At 48.5% G+C, this 21,148-nt stretch overlaps 2 protein-coding genes across 3 annotated transcripts in view; one reads left to right on the forward strand and one right to left on the reverse strand.

Moving 5' to 3' along the window:
* The window catches only part of LOC147217164 (ubiquitin carboxyl-terminal hydrolase 22-like), a 32,129-nt gene extending 15,228 nt beyond the window's left edge, over positions 1-16,901 (forward strand). For both annotated transcript variants that reach the window (XM_086175389.1, XM_086175390.1), the window contains 12 exons: positions 73-205; positions 2,399-2,512; positions 2,601-2,702; positions 3,651-3,817; positions 5,072-5,231; positions 5,782-5,887; positions 7,589-7,747; positions 11,391-11,517; positions 12,112-12,203; positions 12,617-12,679; positions 14,473-14,622; positions 14,721-16,901. In XM_086175389.1, the coding sequence (XP_086031515.1) occupies positions 73-205; positions 2,399-2,512; positions 2,601-2,702; positions 3,651-3,817; positions 5,072-5,231; positions 5,782-5,887; positions 7,589-7,747; positions 11,391-11,517; positions 12,112-12,203; positions 12,617-12,679; positions 14,473-14,622; positions 14,721-14,763 (1,416 nt within the window). In that variant the 3' untranslated portion in view covers positions 14,764-16,901. The remainder of the gene's footprint in view (positions 1-72; positions 206-2,398; positions 2,513-2,600; positions 2,703-3,650; positions 3,818-5,071; positions 5,232-5,781; positions 5,888-7,588; positions 7,748-11,390; positions 11,518-12,111; positions 12,204-12,616; positions 12,680-14,472; positions 14,623-14,720) is intronic.
* A 2,228-nt stretch (positions 16,902-19,129) lies between these two features.
* Positions 19,130-20,376, reverse strand: LOC147217165 (somatostatin receptor type 2-like). Its single transcript, XM_086175391.1, has one exon. It carries the CDS (start codon positions 20,374-20,376, stop codon positions 19,249-19,251), a length of 1,128 nt encoding a protein of 375 aa, XP_086031517.1. The 3' UTR covers positions 19,130-19,248.
* Between the last annotated feature and the right edge of the window lie 772 nt (positions 20,377-21,148).

A 21,148-nucleotide genomic window follows, 5' to 3' on the forward strand; every position in this document is an offset into this window, starting at 1 on the left:
CCGCCCGCTCTCATCATCCCGCCGCTCAACGGCTTTTTCTGTGTGTGTGTCCCCTGTGTCTCTCCCCTCCAGGCCAAGTCGTGTATCTGTCACATGTGTGGCGCCCACCTGAACCGACTCCACTCTTGTCTGTACTGCGTCTTTTTCGGCTGCTTTACGAAGAAACACATTCACGAGCACGCGAAGAACAAACGACACAATCTAGGTAAGCTCGCTCCCGACCCCCCGCCGGTCGCTCTACCGCTTCTCAAAAGCGATGGAACGCTAGTTGAATGTAGTTCTACACGGCTCAGGTGGAGTGAGCTCCGTTTCTTTTCGCATTTCGGATGCGTCCTCGTGGTGCACTGCAGCCTCAGCCGCTGTCGGTGAGGGATTACAGCGTTACCAGGGGCGATGTTCTCCTCTGAGGAAACCCAGGAGCTGAGACGCCGCCGAACCCCCGCGCGCTACGGCCGCCAAGGGTTTAACTGTTGATATTCATTCAAATATTTGAAATTAGTGGTATTAGCTAGTTCTCAGTTTGGTATTTGGAGTGTAAAAGCCCCACTGGGAGTTAGCCTCTGGGTTCACTGCGGTGCTTTCTTAAAATCTCACATGGACAAAACAAGCCAATCACTTAGCACTTATCCAAATACAGTATACCCTTGTTTTTCGCGGGGGTTACGTTCCAAAAAGAACCCGTGATAGGTAAAATCCGTGAAGTAGAAACCTTTATTTTAATTTTTTTTACAATTATTATACAATTAAATACTCTATTATACATTGCTGCTGTCGTCCTTATGTTTTTTTCCTGCGAGTTATGGAACGAACGGAAGATTAATTAATTCCGTAATGCCGACCTACAGCCGCATAGCTTTTACCTTCCCTTAGCATGTTCAGAAGTTTAACTTTATCTGCGATAGATAGCATCTTCCGCTGCCTTTTGGCCCTTTTGTGGGTCCAGAGCGGTCAACATTATGGGTTTTAGAGAAACTCGAAATTGCGAGAGGATTTGCACGTACGTCATGTAAATTTGGCAAGCCGTTTTACGTACGTGTACATATTAAACTGCAACGTTATTGACGCACAGGTAGAGAAGAAGCGGAGTGACTTTTTTAGCCAATCAGAATGCAGAACACAATGCGCGATGCAAATCCGTGAAGTAGCGAAACCGTGAAAAGTAAACCGCGTTATAGCGAGGGATCACTGTACCGTCATACGACGGGAAGGGTTGCCTCTGTTTTATGCTTTTCTTTGCATTTGATTCACTGAAACTGAATTTCAAGTTTTACTAAAACCACAAACGTTGTTTTGCGTAGATCTAATTCTTACTGATGCTTTATGGTAAATGGAAGGATGCGAGCAACCGCACACCAGTCCTCGCTCCAGTACCATTTATTCTGCGGCAAGTTGGTCCAAACTTTGAAAAGCGCAGTACTCTTTAAGTCCTACACGCAGCCGTCACAACCGGGCTTTTGACCTTGCATACTATGAATGCAATTCAACTTATAAGCCAGATTTTGATGATTTCTTAGCTTGACAAGGAAATGCTAAATTTGGAAAACGCGAGGGGGGGGATTCTGTACATGTCTGAATAGCTTCAATTGATTTAATGCGTTTGAGCAGATCGCTTGCACACACACACCCGAGGTGCAGGGATACAGTGTTAATTAATTTGGTGCTTCCCCACCGGAGCCTCTCTGACATTGGCACTTTAGTCTGTTCGTCTCCACCTCGACAAAATTAATCTGAAGTCCCCAGTCTGCGAGGCGGTTAAACAAGGCGCTCTCCATTCATATTCCAGTTCCCTTGTTTCCTGACAACATTGTTAGCTCCGCCCCTTTCACATCCTCCGTTTGTTGTCCTTCACTCAAGTGAGCGATGTATTAATTACCGGCTGCTCTCAGTGCAGAGCTCGCGGTCTATACCTTCTTTCTTCTACCGCCTGCAGCGTTTTTTTTTTTTTTTTTTTTTTCCCTTTTTCCCTTCCATCTCGAAGTCGTCCAGACAGGAGCACGGCAACATAAGCCCATTCAGGCTTTTTTTTCCACATATTGCGTTAGCTCACTGTCTCGGCGTAGGTAACACCGAAAACATAAAAAAAAAAAAAAAAAAAGTCCTATCGAGCTAAAAATAGGTTGTCACGGCAACAGAGCCGAGGTACCGTTGCCGTGGAGTTTGAGAATGGCGCGTTAGTCTCGCACACAGGTGGGGTTGAAGTCTGAAACACCTATGCCATCAGCGCTCCCCTCACATCTCCTCAGTGTGTGCAGTGAAATGGAAACACTTATTAGGCGGGGTGGGAAATCCAGGTCAGAGGAAGTGCTTATGTCTTCTTTGAACGGTATAAAATCTCGCAGCGCCCGATTCTGCGCTGGAGAAATCTAATTTTGATATCTGCCTCCCTCTCTGCTTCCAGCAATAGACTTATTATACGGTGGAATATATTGTTTCGTGTGTCAAGACTACATATACGACAAAGACATGGAACAGATTGCCAAAGAGGAACAGAGAAAAGCTTGGAAATTGCAAGGTACGGCGTTGTGTGTTTTCTGTGAAGTCTTTCCAAGACCGTCTGCCACCGCCGCAATAAAACACTTTGTGCGTCTCCGCATCCACAGGCATCGGGGAGAAATACACAACATGGGAGCCTACCAAGAGGGAGCTGGAGTTATTACGACACAATCCAAAGCGGAGGAAAATCACTACGAACTGTACTATAGGTGGGGAGGGGAATGCGCACGCACCGGTCCGACGTCTAAATCAGCGCAGTTTTGTTGTGTGTGTGTGTGTGTGTGTGTGTGAGCGCGCGCATCTGTACGCGCCCTCGGTGTGGAGTGTACTTTGGGTCATTCATGCATTTAAGTGTGATCCCCAAGGTCAGCGGGACCGGGAGAGGCAGGACACCGTGTTCCTTCTCCAAGGCCGGCGTTTCTCCAGACCTCGCTTTTCTCTGTGTTCTGTTGCTTTGATTTGTCTCTTATTTGTTTTCGTGTTTTTTTTTTTTTTATTTTTAATTTTTATAATGCATTTATTTTTTGTAGATTTTTTTTTTTTTTTTTAATCCTCCAACAGCACACGGTATCTTGCAAATCTAAAGAGGTTGACTTGCTAGCCTCGCTTTTCTCTGTGTTCTGCCGCCGATGTGATCTGTTGCTTTGATTTGTCTCTTATTTGTTTTCGTGTTTTTTTTTTTTCTTTAAATGCATTTATTTTTTGTAGATTTTTTTTTTTTTTTTTTTTTTAATATCTTCCTCCAACAGCCTGTGGTATCTTGCAAATCTAAAGAGGTTGACTTGCTAGCGTTTATCTGGCAGTGCAGTGTGCGCACACCACGGCCAATCTAGGGTGTTAAATACCCCATGGCGCGCTCCCTCCCGGAACCGAACCTCGCTCAATTGGATTAGACCCGAGACCATGCTGTTTTCTCACCTGTTGTCCCGGCCGTCCCTGGAAGGCTGTAGCCCGGCTTTCTCCCCCTTAAATAAACCCGTTCTCGGCTTCAGCTTCGGTCAGTGGCTTTTACCCTCGCAATTTTTGAGGCGAATAAACACCCCGACGTTGTTCCAGGCAACAGAAACAAGTCCGAATGTACTGGATGTCAAACCCCGCGGAGGGCGTGACGTCGTCCTCACCCTTCTCCTTTTCCCCTCCCTCCTCTCTGTCCGCAGGTTTACGAGGGTTAATCAATCTGGGCAACACGTGTTTCATGAACTGCATTGTCCAGGCCCTAACACACACACCTCTGCTGCGAGACTTCTTCCTCTCTGACCGACACAAGTGCGAGATGCAATCAAACTCCTGTCTGGTGTGTGAGATGTCGCAGCTCTTTCAGGAGGTACCGTGTATTTTAAGCGATTGTCTTGTTTGCGTATCTGTACATCTGCAGGTGCTCGAGATCGACGTACAGAATTCAGTCGCGCAGTTGTTGATAAAACCCCCGATCCCAGTTTGCCGAACGCAAAAGTTTACCGCTTTACATCTGACGAACCCACCGGCCCCGGATGTTATGTAATACCGCTCGGTTCTCTCCTACACATCTCACTTTCTCTCTTTTTTTTTTTCTTCTCTCTCTTACACCCTCTCACTTCCTAGTATATACGGGCTCACAGATGGCAAGCGTTGCTACGATTTGAGTCACATCCTGCAAAATCCAACCACACACGGCCCCCCCCATCCTCCTCCCTTCCCCGCCGCCTCAATTGGCTGAACATATAACCCGGAGGGAGGTAATCACTCACCTCCATCATCACCCGGGGAGGCAGACATTGACTGAGGATGCTGTGTGCGCTAATATACGTCGTCTGTGACGGAGCGGGTCACTGCCGCCCATAGAAATGGAGGTCTTTGAACGCCCCGCACATCTCTCCCAAGTTCCCGCTCGCACATTCTTTCCCCGACATCGATTTCCTCCCGACAAAAAAAAAAAAAAAAAGACTGCGCAGATAAGCACATAGACAGTGCAGAGCCGTCCGGCTATCAAGGTGAGAGGTGCTGGCAGGTTTACTCAGCCTTCCAGTACTCAGCGCTCCCGTCCCCCTCTTGTCACATCTTTTTGCCGCTCCACATCCTTTCTATACTTCTGGACAAGATTTTTTTTTCCCTCCCCGTCCGCAGCTCAAACGGGCCTCCGAGAAAGGCGGCGGATAATAGAGTGGGCGCGCGCAAAATCTATGCGCCGCGAAAAAACGAGTCATCTCTGGCATTAATGAGCTCCGGTCGGAACTTTGGCCAAGTCTGAACCCTCGTGCTTCGCTCAGCTCTGCCGTGCACGTCCTCCGTCCCTGACCTGGATTGTGACTCACTGTAATTCCCATGGCAACGGAGAGACTTGGCCCTGCGCCGCGCGAGTGGATGTTTTTGCTTTAGCCACTTAATCTTCCCCTGCCTCGCGCTCGACACCTTTCATCTCCAGATACCCTGTCCGCCGGCCTCCGGTGAAAATGCTCCCCATCGAAGGGACGCGTTCGGGGTCCGACGGTCGCCTCGGTGCACGTAACCGTGGGAGATGTCTTCTCGATTGAAGGACGGTGATTTAAAAGGAAACAAAAACAATAACTTTACCCCCATGTTTCTTCCCCCCTGATGCCAGTTCTACTCGGGCCACCGCTCGCCTCACATTCCCTTCCGGCTACTGCACTTGGTGTGGACTCATGCACGTCACCTCGCAGGCTACGAGCAGCAGGATGCCCACGAGTTCCTAATCGCAGCCTTGGATGTGCTACATAGGCACTGCAAAGGGGACACCATCAGTAAGCCCGACTCGACTCCTTGTCTTCTATGTCGCCCTTAAACACTTTGTCGGTTTGAGTGTTTATCCGCGCTCGCCCGGTATTGAATTTCTTTGGCCGGGTTCGGACCGCCGTTCGCCCGGCTCGAGGAAAACGCGTAAAACCAGCAGACGTAGCGGAAAGCTTTAGAAAAGGGCGTCTGGATCCGCGTCGGTTCTTGCTCTGATCCGGCATTTTGAGTTCCACCTTAGATCTACCCGCAGTGTGCGGTCGCTTACTTCTCCAGAAATATACCGGCGGAGACTGACAATGATGTGTGTACCAAGAGGACAGCGAGGCGAGCAGTGTGAGGAATGTCAATAGGCCCCGCTGCAGTGCAACGGCGGGCTGACTTTACCCTCGGATGACACAGTGAAGCCGCCGCGATTTGCTGTAGACAATCCAGTTTTGAAGCGCCAGAAAGGTTAGGATGCAGAGGAGTGACAAATGGAAGTATGGTCCGTCTCGGTTGCCCGAGAGCCGGTTGTATTTCACAGTGTGTGTACGTGTGTGTGTGTGTGTGTGTCTGCAGGAGACGACAACGGAAAGAAGGCCAACAATCCAAACCACTGTAACTGCATCATCGACCAAATCTTCACCGGGGGCTTGCAGTCGGACGTCACCTGTCAGGTTTGCCAGTAAGTGCGTGCGCTCACATGTCGGGGACGATTCGTAAATGACCCGGCGGCGGAGGAATTCGCCTGAAGAGAGCCTCGCCCCGATGCCGTTTGTGCTCGTTCGCCGCGACACGGCGTCCGTCTCATGGCCGCCACGTGAATTCATTCGTCACGGTCGCTTTGTCCCCGTCGTCCGTCAAATGTCAGAGTCGCTTCTTATCACCGGGGCCGATCAATCACAACAACGTTCCCACGGACCGGATGAAGGGCCGCCCGTGTCCTTTCCGTTGCACTTATCTAAAGGCCTTGTCCCCGCAGAGCTACTGTAAGAGGTTTGTCCAGACCAGTGATTCTTAACCTTGTCGGAGGTACTGAACCCCACCTGTTTTACATGCGCATTCACCGAACCCTTCTTTATTGGATCGAGGATCGTTTCGTCGATGGGTACAAAGAACAGGCGGAGTAGCCTTTTCATGGAATCTGGTTCCCTTCACCTTGAATTCAGCAAGCGCTATGTTCTTGTAGTTCCCATCTCCATGCAGCTGAAGGAAGCCTTCCCTTAGTTTTGCCGGTGCTGGACTAGAATTGCTCAATTGTCATTCCAAATCATGCAGTTAGGACATCGATTCCAATCGCGTTCCGTCATACATGTGAATCCGTATTGTACGTATTCTTCCGACCGCTTTCTTTTTTTTGCCCGACATAATCAGTATGAAGGGATTAAAATATTAAGAAAGAAATCACATGACGTACCACCACGACAGTCACAAGTTACTACGACTGAGCGCGCCAAAATCCCCGCAGCACGGATAGGCCGAGCTATGTAGCGTGATCACCTGCGGCCAGTGATGTCGTCACCAATGTGTGTCTTGACCTCCGCCGAACCCCTGAGACTGACCCACCGAACCCCTGGGGTTCGATCGAACCCAGGTTAAGAACCGCTGGTCTAGACGGCAGCCCAACGCAAGCGTTGTCCGCCCGCCTCTCTTGAGCCGTCACATTAACGCCGGCACGCTGCGCCGAACCCTGAACCGCCTCGCCTCGGACTCGCGGGGCAGGCAAACCTTACCTGCCCGGCGTCCACCTCCCGGAAACCCGACCCCCACTGGATATTTTCAGTGGTTTATTTTCTCCACTCCTCCCCCCCCCCCCCCCGCCCTCAGCCCTCAATGAAAATTTGCTTTTCAAAGTTCAACGCACGGACGCGGGCGCCCAGAGCACAGCGTCCAGCGGACACTTGCAGGTGTGAAGGTTATTTCTCAGCCACCTGCTGGCACCTCCGCACACTGCAGCCACATGACTCATCTCTTTGAGTGATAACTCGCAGGAGCAGCTTCCCTTACATTTACGCCGGAGCGTGGTTCTCCTCCCCGGCTGCGGCCCGTCACAGCGGCCGGTCTGTAATAACACGCGTCCCTTACATGAAGCCGGTGTGAACACTTCATTGAATTGCAAATGTTGCTTGAAAAAAGGCCGTGCATATTACGGCCGCACACACGGTGCTCAGCTTCCTGGCAGGCTTTAACCAAAACATGATCAGAACGTACAGAGCCGGCGTGAGTTCAACCTCAGGCGTTACCAACCATGTCATCATCCTTTCATCATGACTCGTAATGTGTGACACAGCCCTGCGCGCAAACACACACACACACACATATGCATTATTTATCGCATGTAATGTTCACATATAAAGATGGCCTCCTCCCATCTCCGTCTCTGCAGTGGGGTTTCCACGACGATAGATCCGTTTTGGGATATCAGTCTGGACCTTCCCGGCTCGTCGACCCCCTTCTGGCCCCTCAGTCCTGGAGGGGACGGCGGCACCGTCAACGGCGAGAGTCACCTGTCAGGCTCCACCACGCTCACAGACTGCCTTCGCAGGTACCGTTCCACGCCGAACCTAAACGGTCGGCCTTTTTCCTGCGTCTTTCTTGATTTTTTTTTTTATTTTTCTGATGCGGAACAATTCAAGCGTTCAAAGGTGGAATACAACTCAGGGGTGTATCATCACTGGAAAATATTTTTCATGTAAAGGCAAAAATATGGCAGGCCTTACACACACGTCACACACACACACAGACAAATGTAGAATACACCTTCTTAAAAAATGTTACCTTATTTTTTTGGGAGAAAAAAAAAAAATTGAAAAATCTTAATGCAACGTGTGGCTCGTTTTTTTTTTTTTTTTTTTTTTTAGTGTTTTCTGGAAAACAATGATTTTATAAATATGATTTTAAGGTGATGATTTTTTACGATTGCCAGAAATAATTATTTGTTGTGTGTCAGGTAGTATTTCAGTTTAGCCTGCATCACTGCGGCGTGAGGCGATGTGCTAATGTCAACAGTTATTCTTCAAGGTCCTGGGGTTTGTCAGTCTTGCAGCATGGAGGCAGAGGCACCTCCTCCTCGCCTTTGGATTAGCATCCAGCGCGAGGGGCGGGGGTTCAAGGCGCCCACCTCCGGTGTGAGACGGGGTCCCCTCGTGACGCGGGAGGCTCTATTCCTGTATTTGCTTTTGTGGATGTCACCCGACGGTCGGTCTCTTAGTTCCCTCTGTCTGCAGCGCCGTGGCCGCGATGCACGATTTGAGCTCATTTACCACAATTCAGTCCTCGCGCTTGCACCGGATTCTCTCCTGAATTTTGAGAATCCAGAATAAACGACGAGTCCTTCACACGAGTGATTCGCGACGCTGCCGCCGGCTGATGAGGCGGTTCGGGGCTTCTTTTGTAAATTGACCCAATAAAATCAACCCAGAGCACAACAGAAACCGATGTTTTTTTACTGGCAGAGGGAGGAAAGCGGGGACGGTCCCGGAGGTCTCGACCCCGGAGACCTCCGCGTTTGCTCCTCGAGGTCTGTCGTTCTGGTCGAGAAGATCGATGGAGTCGGCAGACCTGGTCAGCCGAGCCCGGGTCGCCCCTCTTTCGCCTCCTTCCGTGTTCTGCCAGGTGTTTTTTAGTCTCTGCTCGTTATAATTGATTTGCTCGCGAACCAAAAAACGTCAGTCGCTCTCGAACCTTCAGAATGACACCTCGTTCTAGTCAATCGGAGGCTCCTGCATTGTGTAACCAAAGGAAGTCCACGCCGTACGGTAACGGCCGCTGAGGTATTTTAGCAGATCGTGCCGGTGGCAGAACCTTTCTCTAATATCCGATTGGGTTTGAAATGGCTCCGGTGCTCTTTTTAAAAGATTCAGCAGATCTTTGAAGACTGAAGTTGAATCACCCTTGTAAGCCTTGGAGATGTTTATAAGAATAAGAATAAGAATAAGAACAACTTTATTAATCCCGAAGGAAATTGCTGTGCCAGAGTTACAGAAAAATATAACATTAATAAATAATGAAAGAAAGGCAGAATTAGAAATAAAATAAACTATAAACTATAAAGTGTCACAGTGAAACTATAAAGTGTCTTAGTAAGCAGTGATAAAACTATAAGTGTCTTAGTAACAAGTGAGGTAAGGAGTGCACAATAGTATGATAGAAGGGAACGTTGTAGTGTAGCTGTTATGAGATGAAATATTGCACAGTTTCTGAATATTGCATAGAAATGAGATATTGATATTGATATTGATATTATCACCAGGAGTTCATCGCTAAAGTCACAGCGAGTCGCATCTCCTTGCCTCGAGTCGGTTTGGCACACAGCTACGCCTCTCGGCGCTTCCGCAACATCACCGGTGGAATCATCCAAAGCGCACGTGTCAAACTCAAGGCCCGCGGGCCAAATGTGGGCCGCCACGTCATTTAATGTGGCCCGCGACAATATCTAAAAAGGTCTGGTTGTCTGAAGATAATGAAGCCAAACGCGTGCATTGACCATAAACTACATTAGATGAGATGAGAATGAGATGAGAACAACTTTATTTATCCCGAAGGAAATTGTTGTGCCAAAGTTTCAAGCAAAAACATAACAGTAATAGATAATAGTAGGAAAGAGGGAGAATAAGAAATACAATGAAATATAAATTGTCAAGGTTAAGGCTATCAAGTGTTTGAAGGTCATTACCCACAATTCATGCCGATCATGTGACCCGCGAAGCGACGGCGTCCCGCCATTAGATCGCTGTGAATCCACGCCTATGCCGTTTTCAACAAGTGGAATTGACAAATACAAATGATCCCTAAATGTCCAGGGATAGAAAACTTGATGCAGATGGAAGGCCGTTTCAAGAAAGACGGGAATGCATATGCAACATTTTGAGTAATTCATTCAGAGTTGTTTCACATTAAGGAGTAGTTATTTTTATTTTACATTCCATTTCGTTCCATCTATACTGTTACCGTTACATGTGGGCCTTTGAGGGTAACCATTCTGCTGATGGTGAAAATGACCCTGATCTAAAGTATTATGGGCTGTGTGGACTCGGGTCGGACACGAGGCTGCGACGGTGCTCCAACCCCCCCGTCCCGTCATCCGCCATCACTTGAATGTGCGACCTCTCCTGACCTCTGGGGCGACGCAGTGGCGTTTGGTTTTCAGCGGTGATCCGACAGATCCTCCTCCGCCGGGTTGCCTCTCTTTGCAACACCCCAGATTTTCAAAATAGCTTTGAAAAGCCATTGTGGCGTTGCCGGTCTCTGCTCATCGTCATCCGCTTCCTCAAGCTGTTTATTGTTGACCGTGAACCGCGCCGGGGGGGGGTTTTGTGGACTCGGTCTCGAGAGGAACCGAAGCATCGCCGCCGATTTCCTGCCATTTTCAGCGGGCCAACATTCCCGTGTCCTTCCTTCCACTCGGTTTCTTGTATACCAAACACCTCCATTGGCGCCGGGATGGACGTGATTCATCCCCCCACCTCCCCTTGTAAGCGAGGTCACGCGTGGATGTGTGCTCAGGCACGGCGACCCTGTTAGACCAGGATCTCATCTTCCATCGCCACCAGATTGGCGGAGTAGGCGCGACCTCTCATATCTCCTCTCCCGCCTCTTCATTCTTTCAATTTCTATTCCTCCTCTCCTTATCTTATTTCGTTCCCTCCCCCGTCCACCTAATTCCCGTTCCCCCGTGCCCTCACCCTCTACCTCATATTCATGTCATCCCCCCCCCCCTTCTCTCGCCTCTTCTCCCTCTGACTTTTTTTTTTTTCTTTTTTTTTTTTTTTCCTACTGCAGCTCCTCACACACCCCTAGTTGCTGCAGCAAGTCTCTTAAAGGTACAGAGGCGGTCGGTACTGTTGCCGTGGCGATCGAGGCGTTGGCAACACCAGCAGGGCTCCCGAGTCGGGCGGATTGCGATAGAACGCGCGCACGCCGCTCTATCCGGAGAAGGGAATTGACGCACAAGCCTGTCAGATTTCATCAGATCTGCTTTATTCCCGAGTTGTCGACCCGACGCGTCTGTCAGAGCGCCGACGATCCCATAATATTAGAAATGTGTGTGACATAACCAAAGCAGGCATATCAAACAGGTTTTTCTTTCCTCCTTTATTTTTTTTTATTTTGCCCACATGATCGCAGCTCAAGCGCATCGTCCAACTTTCTTTCTTTATTTTTTATTTTTTCCCTCCTCCCCCCTGCAGGTTTACGCGGCCCGAGCATCTAGGAAGCAGTGCCAAAATCAAGTGCGGCGGTTGCCATAGTTACCAGGAGTCCACTAAACAGCTGACAATGAAGAAGCTCCCCATCGTAGCGTGTTTCCATCTCAAAGTGAGTCGGTCGACGGCGCGCCGCCACTCGTCACTTCCTCCCGTCTTGACACGGATGGAAGGATTCTGCCGTCGTGGGCGTTTATCCACCCCATAATGCAATATATGAATGTTCGGTGCCAAAATCGTGTTTCGGCGTTGGCGCATCGCCTCCCCCGGTGTGACCCTCTCTGCCGGTCTCCCAGGACAGCCGCGATTTCACCGTCTCAAACAGTCCTCCTTCGTCCATGTTTTATTTACAGTATTGGACGCTTATCATTTATTTATGGTATTCCGGGGAAGAAGCTGCACTCCGGTGCTCTCGGATCAATTCGTTTTTGTTTTTTGTGTTTTTCATATTACTTTCCGTAGCAGCGAACGTGTAAAAATGTATGTTGCCGTTTCACAAAAGGAGCATTTCCAGTCGTCCCCCCCCGCCCCCCGCTAGCCTTGTTGTATTTTTACACAGTAATGATGACGCTTGTTTTTTTTCTAAATATGTTTTTTCCTCTCTCCCCTCCCCTCCCCCTCGCTCTCCCTCTCCGGCTTGCCATTTTTCTGCCCCCTTCCCCCCCCCCCCCCTCTTCTCCCATCCTCCCTCTACGGCCATCTCCAGCGGTTTGAGCACTCTGCTAAGCTGCGGAGGAAGATCACTACATATGTTTCCTTTCCTCTAGAGTTGGACATGACACCCTTCATGGCATCCAGGTGAAACACGTCTGGCTCTCACAAAAAAAAAAAACAAAAAAAAAAAACAGCTCCTCCATTCATCCCGATGAGCAGGAAAATCCAAGCGGGGCATCTCCGCGTTATGTTTATTCCTACTGACAGTGTTTGTATGCCTTGAAACGGCGCCCGGCGGGTTTATTAGGTGTCCCACATAAATACAGGCTGGCGTCAGCGGAGCATGTAGCGGCGGTTGTGCCCCACCCCTGGATGTAGCATCCATTCAGCTCCAATTGAGAGAGAGAGGACGTGAGAAATAAAGCTACACGGCACAAAGATGTCCGCTTTCATAAATAGCGTAACGCTGCCACCCAGAGGACGTGTGTGTCACTGTGGGCCGTTTTCATTGGTATGCAGTATTAAAGAGGGGTGTGTTTCGTTTGTGTGTCCCACAGTAAAGAGAGCAGAATGAACGGGCAGTATCAACAGACGGTTGACGTGTTAAACAACGACAATAAGTGAGTACATCCACACACACCCCCCCCCCCCCCCCCCCAAAAAAAAAAAAAAAAACCTATCGCTTAAAAGGATCCCGGGTTTTGTTATTGTCCTGTTTGATCGATATTTGCACCGGCGACATAAAAACAATGATAAAATCTCTCGGCTTAGTTTGTGTAAAATGGTCAAAAAAAAAAAAACTTGTATGCTCGCAGGCCGCCATTGTTGCGGGTAGTGACGTCACGAGGTTGCCGTGAGCTCGGCCCCGTTCATTTTTACCGTCGTCTGTGCAACCCTTCCCGTTTGAACCCGAGAGAGACGTGAGCGAGGAGGAGGAGGCTGAAGACCGAAGTCCAAATGAGATTCGAAATGAAGACGTGAAGAGGCGAGAGTCGGTCAAAGTTGTCGGTGTATCTGCAGCAACTGCGTTGCTATGCTAACAGAGAGAGCGTCTGTTGTTAGGAGCTGCACTTTTTGTCATCGGCTGTTTGCTGTAAATTTAAAGCCGGGTGATTTGTGCTGGTCCTGCGTCATCAGATGCTACTTCTGCGGGAGCGGCTCGTACGTCCAGCATCTCCTGCCTGTGGCGTTTCTTCGAGCGAGCTTGACTCGTTTCCCGAGGACCTTCAATAAAACTGCAGGCGCGCGTTTGGCTTTAACGTTCATTTAAAACCAGCAGCACCCGTGAGCTCCGTCAGCAGCTTAGCTTAGCTCGGCTAAATGCGCCAAAGCATCTGGAGAGAAGGATTTGGAGAGAAGTTGCGTGCGTCCACAAGCAGTTTCCCTCTCCTTTCTCCTCTTTGTCCTTTGCAAAGCTGTGCTAGGACTGATGCTAAGCTAGCACCAGTCCCTCTGTTTCCCTTGGACTGGGAATTGCACCCGAAAGGAGCACAATGTGGCATTGTTAGCGTATATACCGCACTAGCGGAAAGCCAAAGTTAACAAAAGTTAACACGAGCAACCTCCGGACGTCATCAACACAGCATGTTTTGCGCTAGTTAAACAATGGCGGCGCCTCCGGGTTAAAATCTGTTATAAATTGCCATTTTTAACAACACATTTCAGTATGAGACAAACAGTAAAGCATATGTATGTCTACTAGTCTTCTCACTTATTAGAAAATAATCTGGATTTCTTCAACCCTAGTGGTTGATGTGCGGTTTTTCATATTTCATATTTTTCATATTCAGGTTTGTTCACTGGAATTCTGGTGAGCACGCTGGAAACAGAACGGCTGTTTAAAAAAGGGGTCATGTTAGCATAATGTTAGCATTTGTCCTTTGGTTTGTGTCTCCGTTGTGCAATATTCTGCCGCTGGACACGTGCAGGCGCTGGTTGCACGTGGATCAAACCAAGATAAGATAAACTTTATTGATCCCCATAGGGGTTTTTTTTTTCTCACAACGGCATAACAGTCTTGTGTCAATGAATATGAATATAAATATAAACACAATTAGAAGACAGAAAATAGCAAAAGACAAGCAAAACAACAACGACAAGGAGGAAAAAGAATGGAGGAAAAAGAAAGAAAAATTGACAACCAACTCTAATCAACATGAACAAACATGACAGAAATAAGCAGTATGCAAATGGGCTGTTGAGAATAACAAGGATAAAATAGACAACAGCGACAAAACAGCGATGTTGTGTGAATAACTGATATTCATCAAAAAACAGTTTCATTCAGATTCTGTCAAAGACACGCTTTTTAACCGCCACTGTTCCTCCAGCGTCCGCTATTTACCAGCGCGCTCGCAAGCGACTTCCGGGACGTCTCTTAACTCGTCCCACGCGGCGATGTCTTATTTTTCAGGTATTCCTTGTTTGCAGTAGTCAACCATCAAGGGACGTTAGAGAGCGGCCACTACACCAGCTTCATCCGCCAGCACAAGGACCAGTGGTTCAAATGTGATGATGCCATAATCACTAAGGCCAGCATTAAAGATGTACTTGACAGTGAAGGGTAAGAAGCGAAAGATGTGGCAAAAATCATAAACGTGTGCGCTGCAAGGAACCTGAATTCGGTGTTTCCCCCCCCGTCCTCCCTCCCCGCCTCTCCAGGTATCTCTTATTCTACCATAAACAGTTCCTCGAGTACGAGTAGTCTCGGCCACCACCGGCCACGAAGAACCACTTCTTCTGACGCGAGGATCGAGGGACCGGAGACGGTCGCAAAACACAAACACACAAACCTACCTGAAACTCTTTTTTTTTTTTTTTTTTTTTTTGACTACCAGTCTGCTCCTCCACGTGCGGAGGACAAAAAAGTAAGAGAGAAGAAGAAGAAGAAGAAAAAAAAAAAAAAAAAAAAGAAAGAAAGAAAGACGTGTGAAATCATGCAACCTTTAGAAAAAAAAAAAAAAAATCAAAACAAGCACTGAGCTACTTCTTGGCATCTACTTGACATTACTGAATGAAGAGGAGAGAAGGAGGAAGAGTCAGGCGTCGTCGGTTAAAGGCTTGGCAGAGGAAGGAGGCCCGACCTCCTCCCTCCCCGTCACTCTGGCTCTCTTCCCCCCTTCCTGCTGCAGGGGCCGAGTCTCAGCGTGACCGACTGTCAGTTCGATCGGGCACATCTGGATTCTCATTACATTGTTTCCGAAATCCCCACCGCCACCGCCGCCGCCGCGCACACACACACACACACACACACACACACACACACACCTCTTCTCTCCCATGGTGCTCTCGTTTAAACTGACCAAGCATTTAACTCAAGTCATGATGGAAGAGCGTTTTTTTTTGTCGTCACGCATACGGGGAAAGCAAAAAAAAAAAAAAAAAAAAAAACATGAATTAAATCAATGTATTTGAAACATTTGCGGCGACATCTCTAAGGTATGGTTATGATTCTTATCATTTGTGAATTTTGTTATAGAGTATGGTATGGATCTCGTACACGTCTATTTTTTAAAAGAGCAAAAAGGGGGGGGGGGGTGGCTTAGAGACGCCGCCTTTGCCAGCTGATGGGGAAGCGCTGCCATGGAAACTAAATTGGACCTGAGTGTGCTCATGTTCCATTATTTACTGTGTTTTTTTATTTTTGTGTCTAAGTCTGGTTGAGGGCAGGGAATATCTATTTTTTTAGCAACACGTTGAGTCTTGAGTTGTTTTTTTTTTTTTTTTTTTGTTTACTGTTGTCAGTGTCCTTTTTTTTTTTTTTAAAAAAAAAAAAGAAAAACACATTTTCAGTCCAGTCGTTTGTCCCTCGCTGTCCTGGTACTGGAATTTTTTTTTTTTTTTTTGGCGTATTATACTTTCATTCTTGTGGAATCGTTGGTATAATGATGGTGCTGATTAAATGGGCTCACCCCTTTTTTTTTTTTTTTTAATTATATGTCAAATGCGAGCTTTGGGTTTCGTACGGCGACGTGCGTCAACTCTAGTGGAGGGTCCGGTCTGTGTGTGTGTGTGCGTGTGTGTGTTTGCAGGGGGGTGGGAGGCGTTGCTCTGGAACCCTCTGCAAAAAAAAAAAAAATGTATAAAAAACAGAGACACTGCACACAGCCGGGCTCTCACAGTTTAATTATGGTGAAGAAAGTGTAAACACACAAGGCCTGCAGCCCGTGGTGGTGTTTTATCCCCCTGGTTCGGGCAGGGAAAAGCAAATCCATCATATCTAGAGGAGGCAAACGCACATATATGTGCACCGCGACCAACGGCCCGACTCCCATCAGTGTTATCCTCTCCATGGCAACCGGCCGCTGTAGACTGATGTGGCTCGGAGTGTGTCTCGCCTCTGCAGTGCAGTAAACCCAGCGCTCTATTCAATCGAGTCAGATAATTCACACACACACACACACACACCGGGGCGTTGTGGTCTGTTTTTTTTTTTTTTTTTTGTTTGTTTTTTTTTTTTTTTTTTTTTGAATATCACTGATTGTGTATGTACAAAACCGAGAGGCAAAAAAAAAAAAGAGAAAATAAAGAAAAAATATCCACTTGTGTATAAAACGAGGCCCAAACCCGTCACGATCTCATGTCACGTACAAACCACGACCCCAGGTTCTTTAGCTGCTCTGTCGTTGGAAACAACCGCGCACGTCCTCCGGCCCGCCGCCGAGCCTCGGTTCAGAGGGCCAACGGTATATGAATTTTGCAGAGACGCACTGCGCTCTCCGCTTGTGTCGCGGAAGCGAGTAAAATGTCGCCCGGGGACATTCAGGGATGCTGCTGAAACAAAAAGGAAGGGGGGGGGAAGAGCTTCATTGTCTGTTTCAGCGATTAAACTCAGAACAAAACTGGAATGTGTATGTGCCGTCTTCATTTCCACACCCATCGACATTTAACTAGCTGCGATTAAATCCAGCTATCGGCCGTGTTGAAGATTCAGTTGATAATCTGCAAACTTTTACCCTGTCTTTTATTTATTATTTTATTGATTTTTTTTTTTTTTTTTTGGGGGGGTTTTCTCTGCCGTGCAGCTGGTTATTCTTTGGGCTCTGGTGCCACTCTCTGGTCAAAACTAGAAGCACAGAGACCTTTTTTAAAAAAAAAAAGATTGCAGAACGCCCCCGCTTGACATTGTGCATTATTATACAGGAATTGAAATGTGAAATATTCTCTAAATACACATTTATGTACCTGTTTGCTGCACCTTTCTTCAAACGTGTGCTGAAAACAGCTGCAGGTTTGCGTCGTAGCACATTTCAGCATCAATTATTTGATGTCAAAGGTGGTTAGCGGTTCTGTCCGTGGGGGGATTCTGGGTTTCCTCCCACAGTCGGTGGTGACGCTAAATGTCCCGGACGTGTGTGTGAATAGTTGTATCTCTAAATGATGTTCAAATGAGGGGTGAACGCTTGTGCATCTCTCAAATGAACGAATTAACTGTTTAAAAGGCGGTTCTTCTCAAAACACGGACGCTGTAATGCTGCACCAAAAGTAAAAGCCACTTATTTATTTTACATCGCTTCTGTTTTAACGTTTAACACGACGACTGAAGCTTCTTGGGGAAAAGAAAAAAAAAAAAAAAAAAAAAAAAAAACATCCAGCATATTCAGTCCATTGAAAAAAAAAAAAAAAAAGAAGCAAACAACTAAAAACAGCACGTACAGCCACCGAAAAGTGAATTAAATCCCACGAACACACACGATCCTCGCGAGAATAAGTATCACGTGCAACGTCCTGCTTTCGTTTTCGCTGCCGTGAAACTGCGACTCCTGACACGCCGGGCGAAATCTCAACAAATAAGCCGTAATAGAGTGACATTTGGTTCGGTCGAATACGATACTTCCAGCCGGCCGTCGTCCGCCCAGAGCCCGGGGGTCGTCTCGCTGTCGTTAATGCTAATGAAATGCGCGAAGGTACCCGGCCCTCTGGGTTCACTGTTGCCATGGAAATACGGGACACTCGACGGCACTCTTGTGTCTTTCGGCGGCGACAGGACGTCGTCGGTCTGGGCTCGCCGGCGGAGACGAGGCTCGTATTTGTAATCCGATTACTGCCGAGCCTCACGGTGTCCCCGGTCGGCCTCGACAGAATGATGTATGGTTATGTATGAATTCCAATATGACAGAAAAACCAACTCAATAGTTCATCTTAATACGTTCATTTACACTTGCGGAACTGAACACAGTGGAAAAATTCAAAATCGGAGGCGAGGAAAAGTCACATAGCCCTTTTCAAATCCACGTCTGTCGTCCAGACGCAAGGACGCCGAGGAATCAGCAGAGCGCAAAAAGAGTCCAGAAGAAACGTGGATCCCATTTGTATTCCTTTTCAAAATACCGATTAAACAAAAATAAAGGGAACACGAAAGTAATCTTCTAATGAAATACATTGTTCTTTACATAGTGGAACGTGTTGACAGCAAAAATCACACAAAAATGAGGAATGGAAATCAAATGTATGAACACATGGAGGTCTGGATTTGGAGTCGCACTCAAAATGAAAGTTAAAATCACGCGACAGGTGATTTAATGTCCTTAAAACGTTTTGATTTCACAGACGTGTGATTGACTCGGAGTTACGTTGTGTTGTTTAAGCGTTCCCTTTATTTTTTGGCGTAGCGTATATACATAGAGGAGTGACGGCAACGATAAAGTCCATTAACGTATTTACAAATGACGTGAAACGGCTCGATATTTTCGCTCCTTATCCATTTCCTCGTCTCTCATCGAAAGAGGGACAAGATCTAAGATATTTAAGGTAAGTTTTATAAACATTTCGTTCCATTTACGTTGTTTGTTCGCTGTAAACTACGTCACCCCAAAACTCCAGAACACCAAGGACATGCATTTTGTAAGTCGCTTTGGATAAAAATGTAACGAAACGCCTTCAACGCCTCTCATTTCTGCGTCACATAAAGACGAAGCGTTCGGTCGTTTATTCGCGCGTCATGTTGAGACGTTCATTCGTTCACCGGTCTCGGTCATTTACGGTCACCGAAGAACCTCGGAGGAGGAGGAGGAACCGGGTGGAGAACATCCAGACTCCACGCCGAAAGCTCCGCCGGTGGAGCTTCTCGCGCCGCTCCGGGAATTTCTCTGGATATTGAAATTGTAATCACATCCAGCAGCGGGAAAGAGGCTAATGTTGCATCCATCGCGTATCTTCTCGTGTCACCGGACCGTCTTCCTCGCCGGCGTCAGATGCTGGTCTGCAGGTCCCCGTTGAGCAGAGAGCTTTGGGTCTCCATGGGATCTGTCATCATGCGGGATTTGTCCTGGCGGCTGTCGCTGCGCTCCGCCTCGTCCAAACCGCCCTCCCGCTTGAGACACAGGACGTTCTGGAAGCTCTTCCTGAAGTTCTCCGACAGGAAGGCGTAGAGGATGGGGTTGGCGCAGCTGTTGGCGTAGCCCAGGACCACCACGAAGGCGAAGGTGCTCCTGAGGACGGGCGTGGTGCTGATGGTGCCCGTCACCGAGGTGACGTTGAAGACGTAGAAAGGCAGCCAGCAGAAGACGAACACCACCACCACGATGGACACCATCCGGGTCACCTTCCTCTCGGAGCGCCTCTTCTTGGAGGCGCTCACGCGGATGCCCGACGACTTCACCTTGACGATGATGAACAAGTAGCACAGGCAGATGACCATGAGGGGCAGGAAGAAGCCCAGGACGAAGGTGTAGAACATGAAGGCGGTGTAGTAGGCCTCTTGGGGTTCCGGCCACACGATGGTGCAGAAGCAGTCGTCGTGCTTGGTGATCACGCCGCTGTAGATCACGATCGGCAGGTTGACGATCAGCGACACGCCCCAAACCGCCAGGTTGACGGTCTTGGCCACGCGCGGCTTGCGCCACTTGGTGGACTTGATGGGATGCACCACGGCCAGGTAGCGGTCGATGCTCATCACCATCAGGCAGAAGATGGAGGTGAACTGGTTGAGCGAGTCGACGGTCATCACCACCCGGCACAGCGCCGGGCCGAACGGCCAGTGGACCAACGCCAGCTGGATGGCGATGAACGGCAGGCCCAGCATGAAGAGCACGTCGGCCACCGCCAGGTTGAGGATGTAGATGTTGGTGACCGTCTTCATCTTGGCGTAGCGCAGGATGACGTAGATGACCAGCGCGTTCCCGCAGAGCCCCACCAAGCACACCAGGAAGTACATGCAGGTGATGACCACCGTGCTGGTTCCGCTGAAGCCGCGGTCCGTGCGGTTCCGGCCCGCGACCGCCGCCGCCGCCGCCGAGTCATTACCCGGCGGGAAACCGTCGTACGGGAAGGGCTCGGACAGATTCGGCGGCGACGACGGGAAGATCCAAGCGTCCATGGCGCCTCCGTCCGGCTCCGTCTCATCCAGATGAGAAGGTCCCACCTGTTGACGACGAGACACAGGCTGATTCCGGCGCCGCTTCCCACCTGCCTACGATGATCTCATGCGGATCTGCAAGTCCGGAACCCCCGGACGCGTGTTTTTTCGCTCTGGAGCCGCGGCTACCAGGGGAAATCAGTTTTCCAAAGCACGCGCGCGGAGAACGGGGGTGGGTTCACCCTTCATATCCTGCTAAATGATCAGCTGTGACAGGTTTATTAAGGGGGCGGGCGTCCGTCTAAATGAATCCCGGCCCGAGTCATCGAGCGGAGGGTGTTATTATTGGACGGCCGCTGCAAATAAACGCAAGAAGTTCCATCCCCGCCGGGCTGAAACGTCAGGGAGATCCGTAAAAAACGTTGAAGATGCTTCATGTTTGCAGATGCTGGGTTACAAACGGCGCTACGAAATATAGCGTGCAACAGGTACGCCTGTCCTTTCCCTTCCTCCTAAGTGCTCCCTTGGAGTTATTTTTCAATTCCCTGCTCAGTAATTCACCTCTTTGGCTCGATATTTTTTTTTTTTTTTTTTTTTTTTTTTTGCCCAATCCTACTCAGCTCATCTGGCAAGTGAAAAATAATGAAATTAAATTAAAAAGGGAAATTCAGCTGGAAAACAACTTAGGCAAAGACTTGTCTGGGAGCGGGTGGATGGGGGTTTGGGATTTCAAATGAAGAGTCATGACACCACACGCACACACACACACACACACACACACAAACAAACACAC

Source organism: Fistularia commersonii, chromosome 28 (assembly GCF_037954325.1).
Source record: "Fistularia commersonii isolate RoL2024-O1a breed Wild chromosome 28, RoL_Fcom_v1.0, whole genome shotgun sequence".
Lineage (NCBI taxonomy): Eukaryota > Metazoa > Chordata > Actinopteri > Syngnathiformes > Fistulariidae > Fistularia > Fistularia commersonii.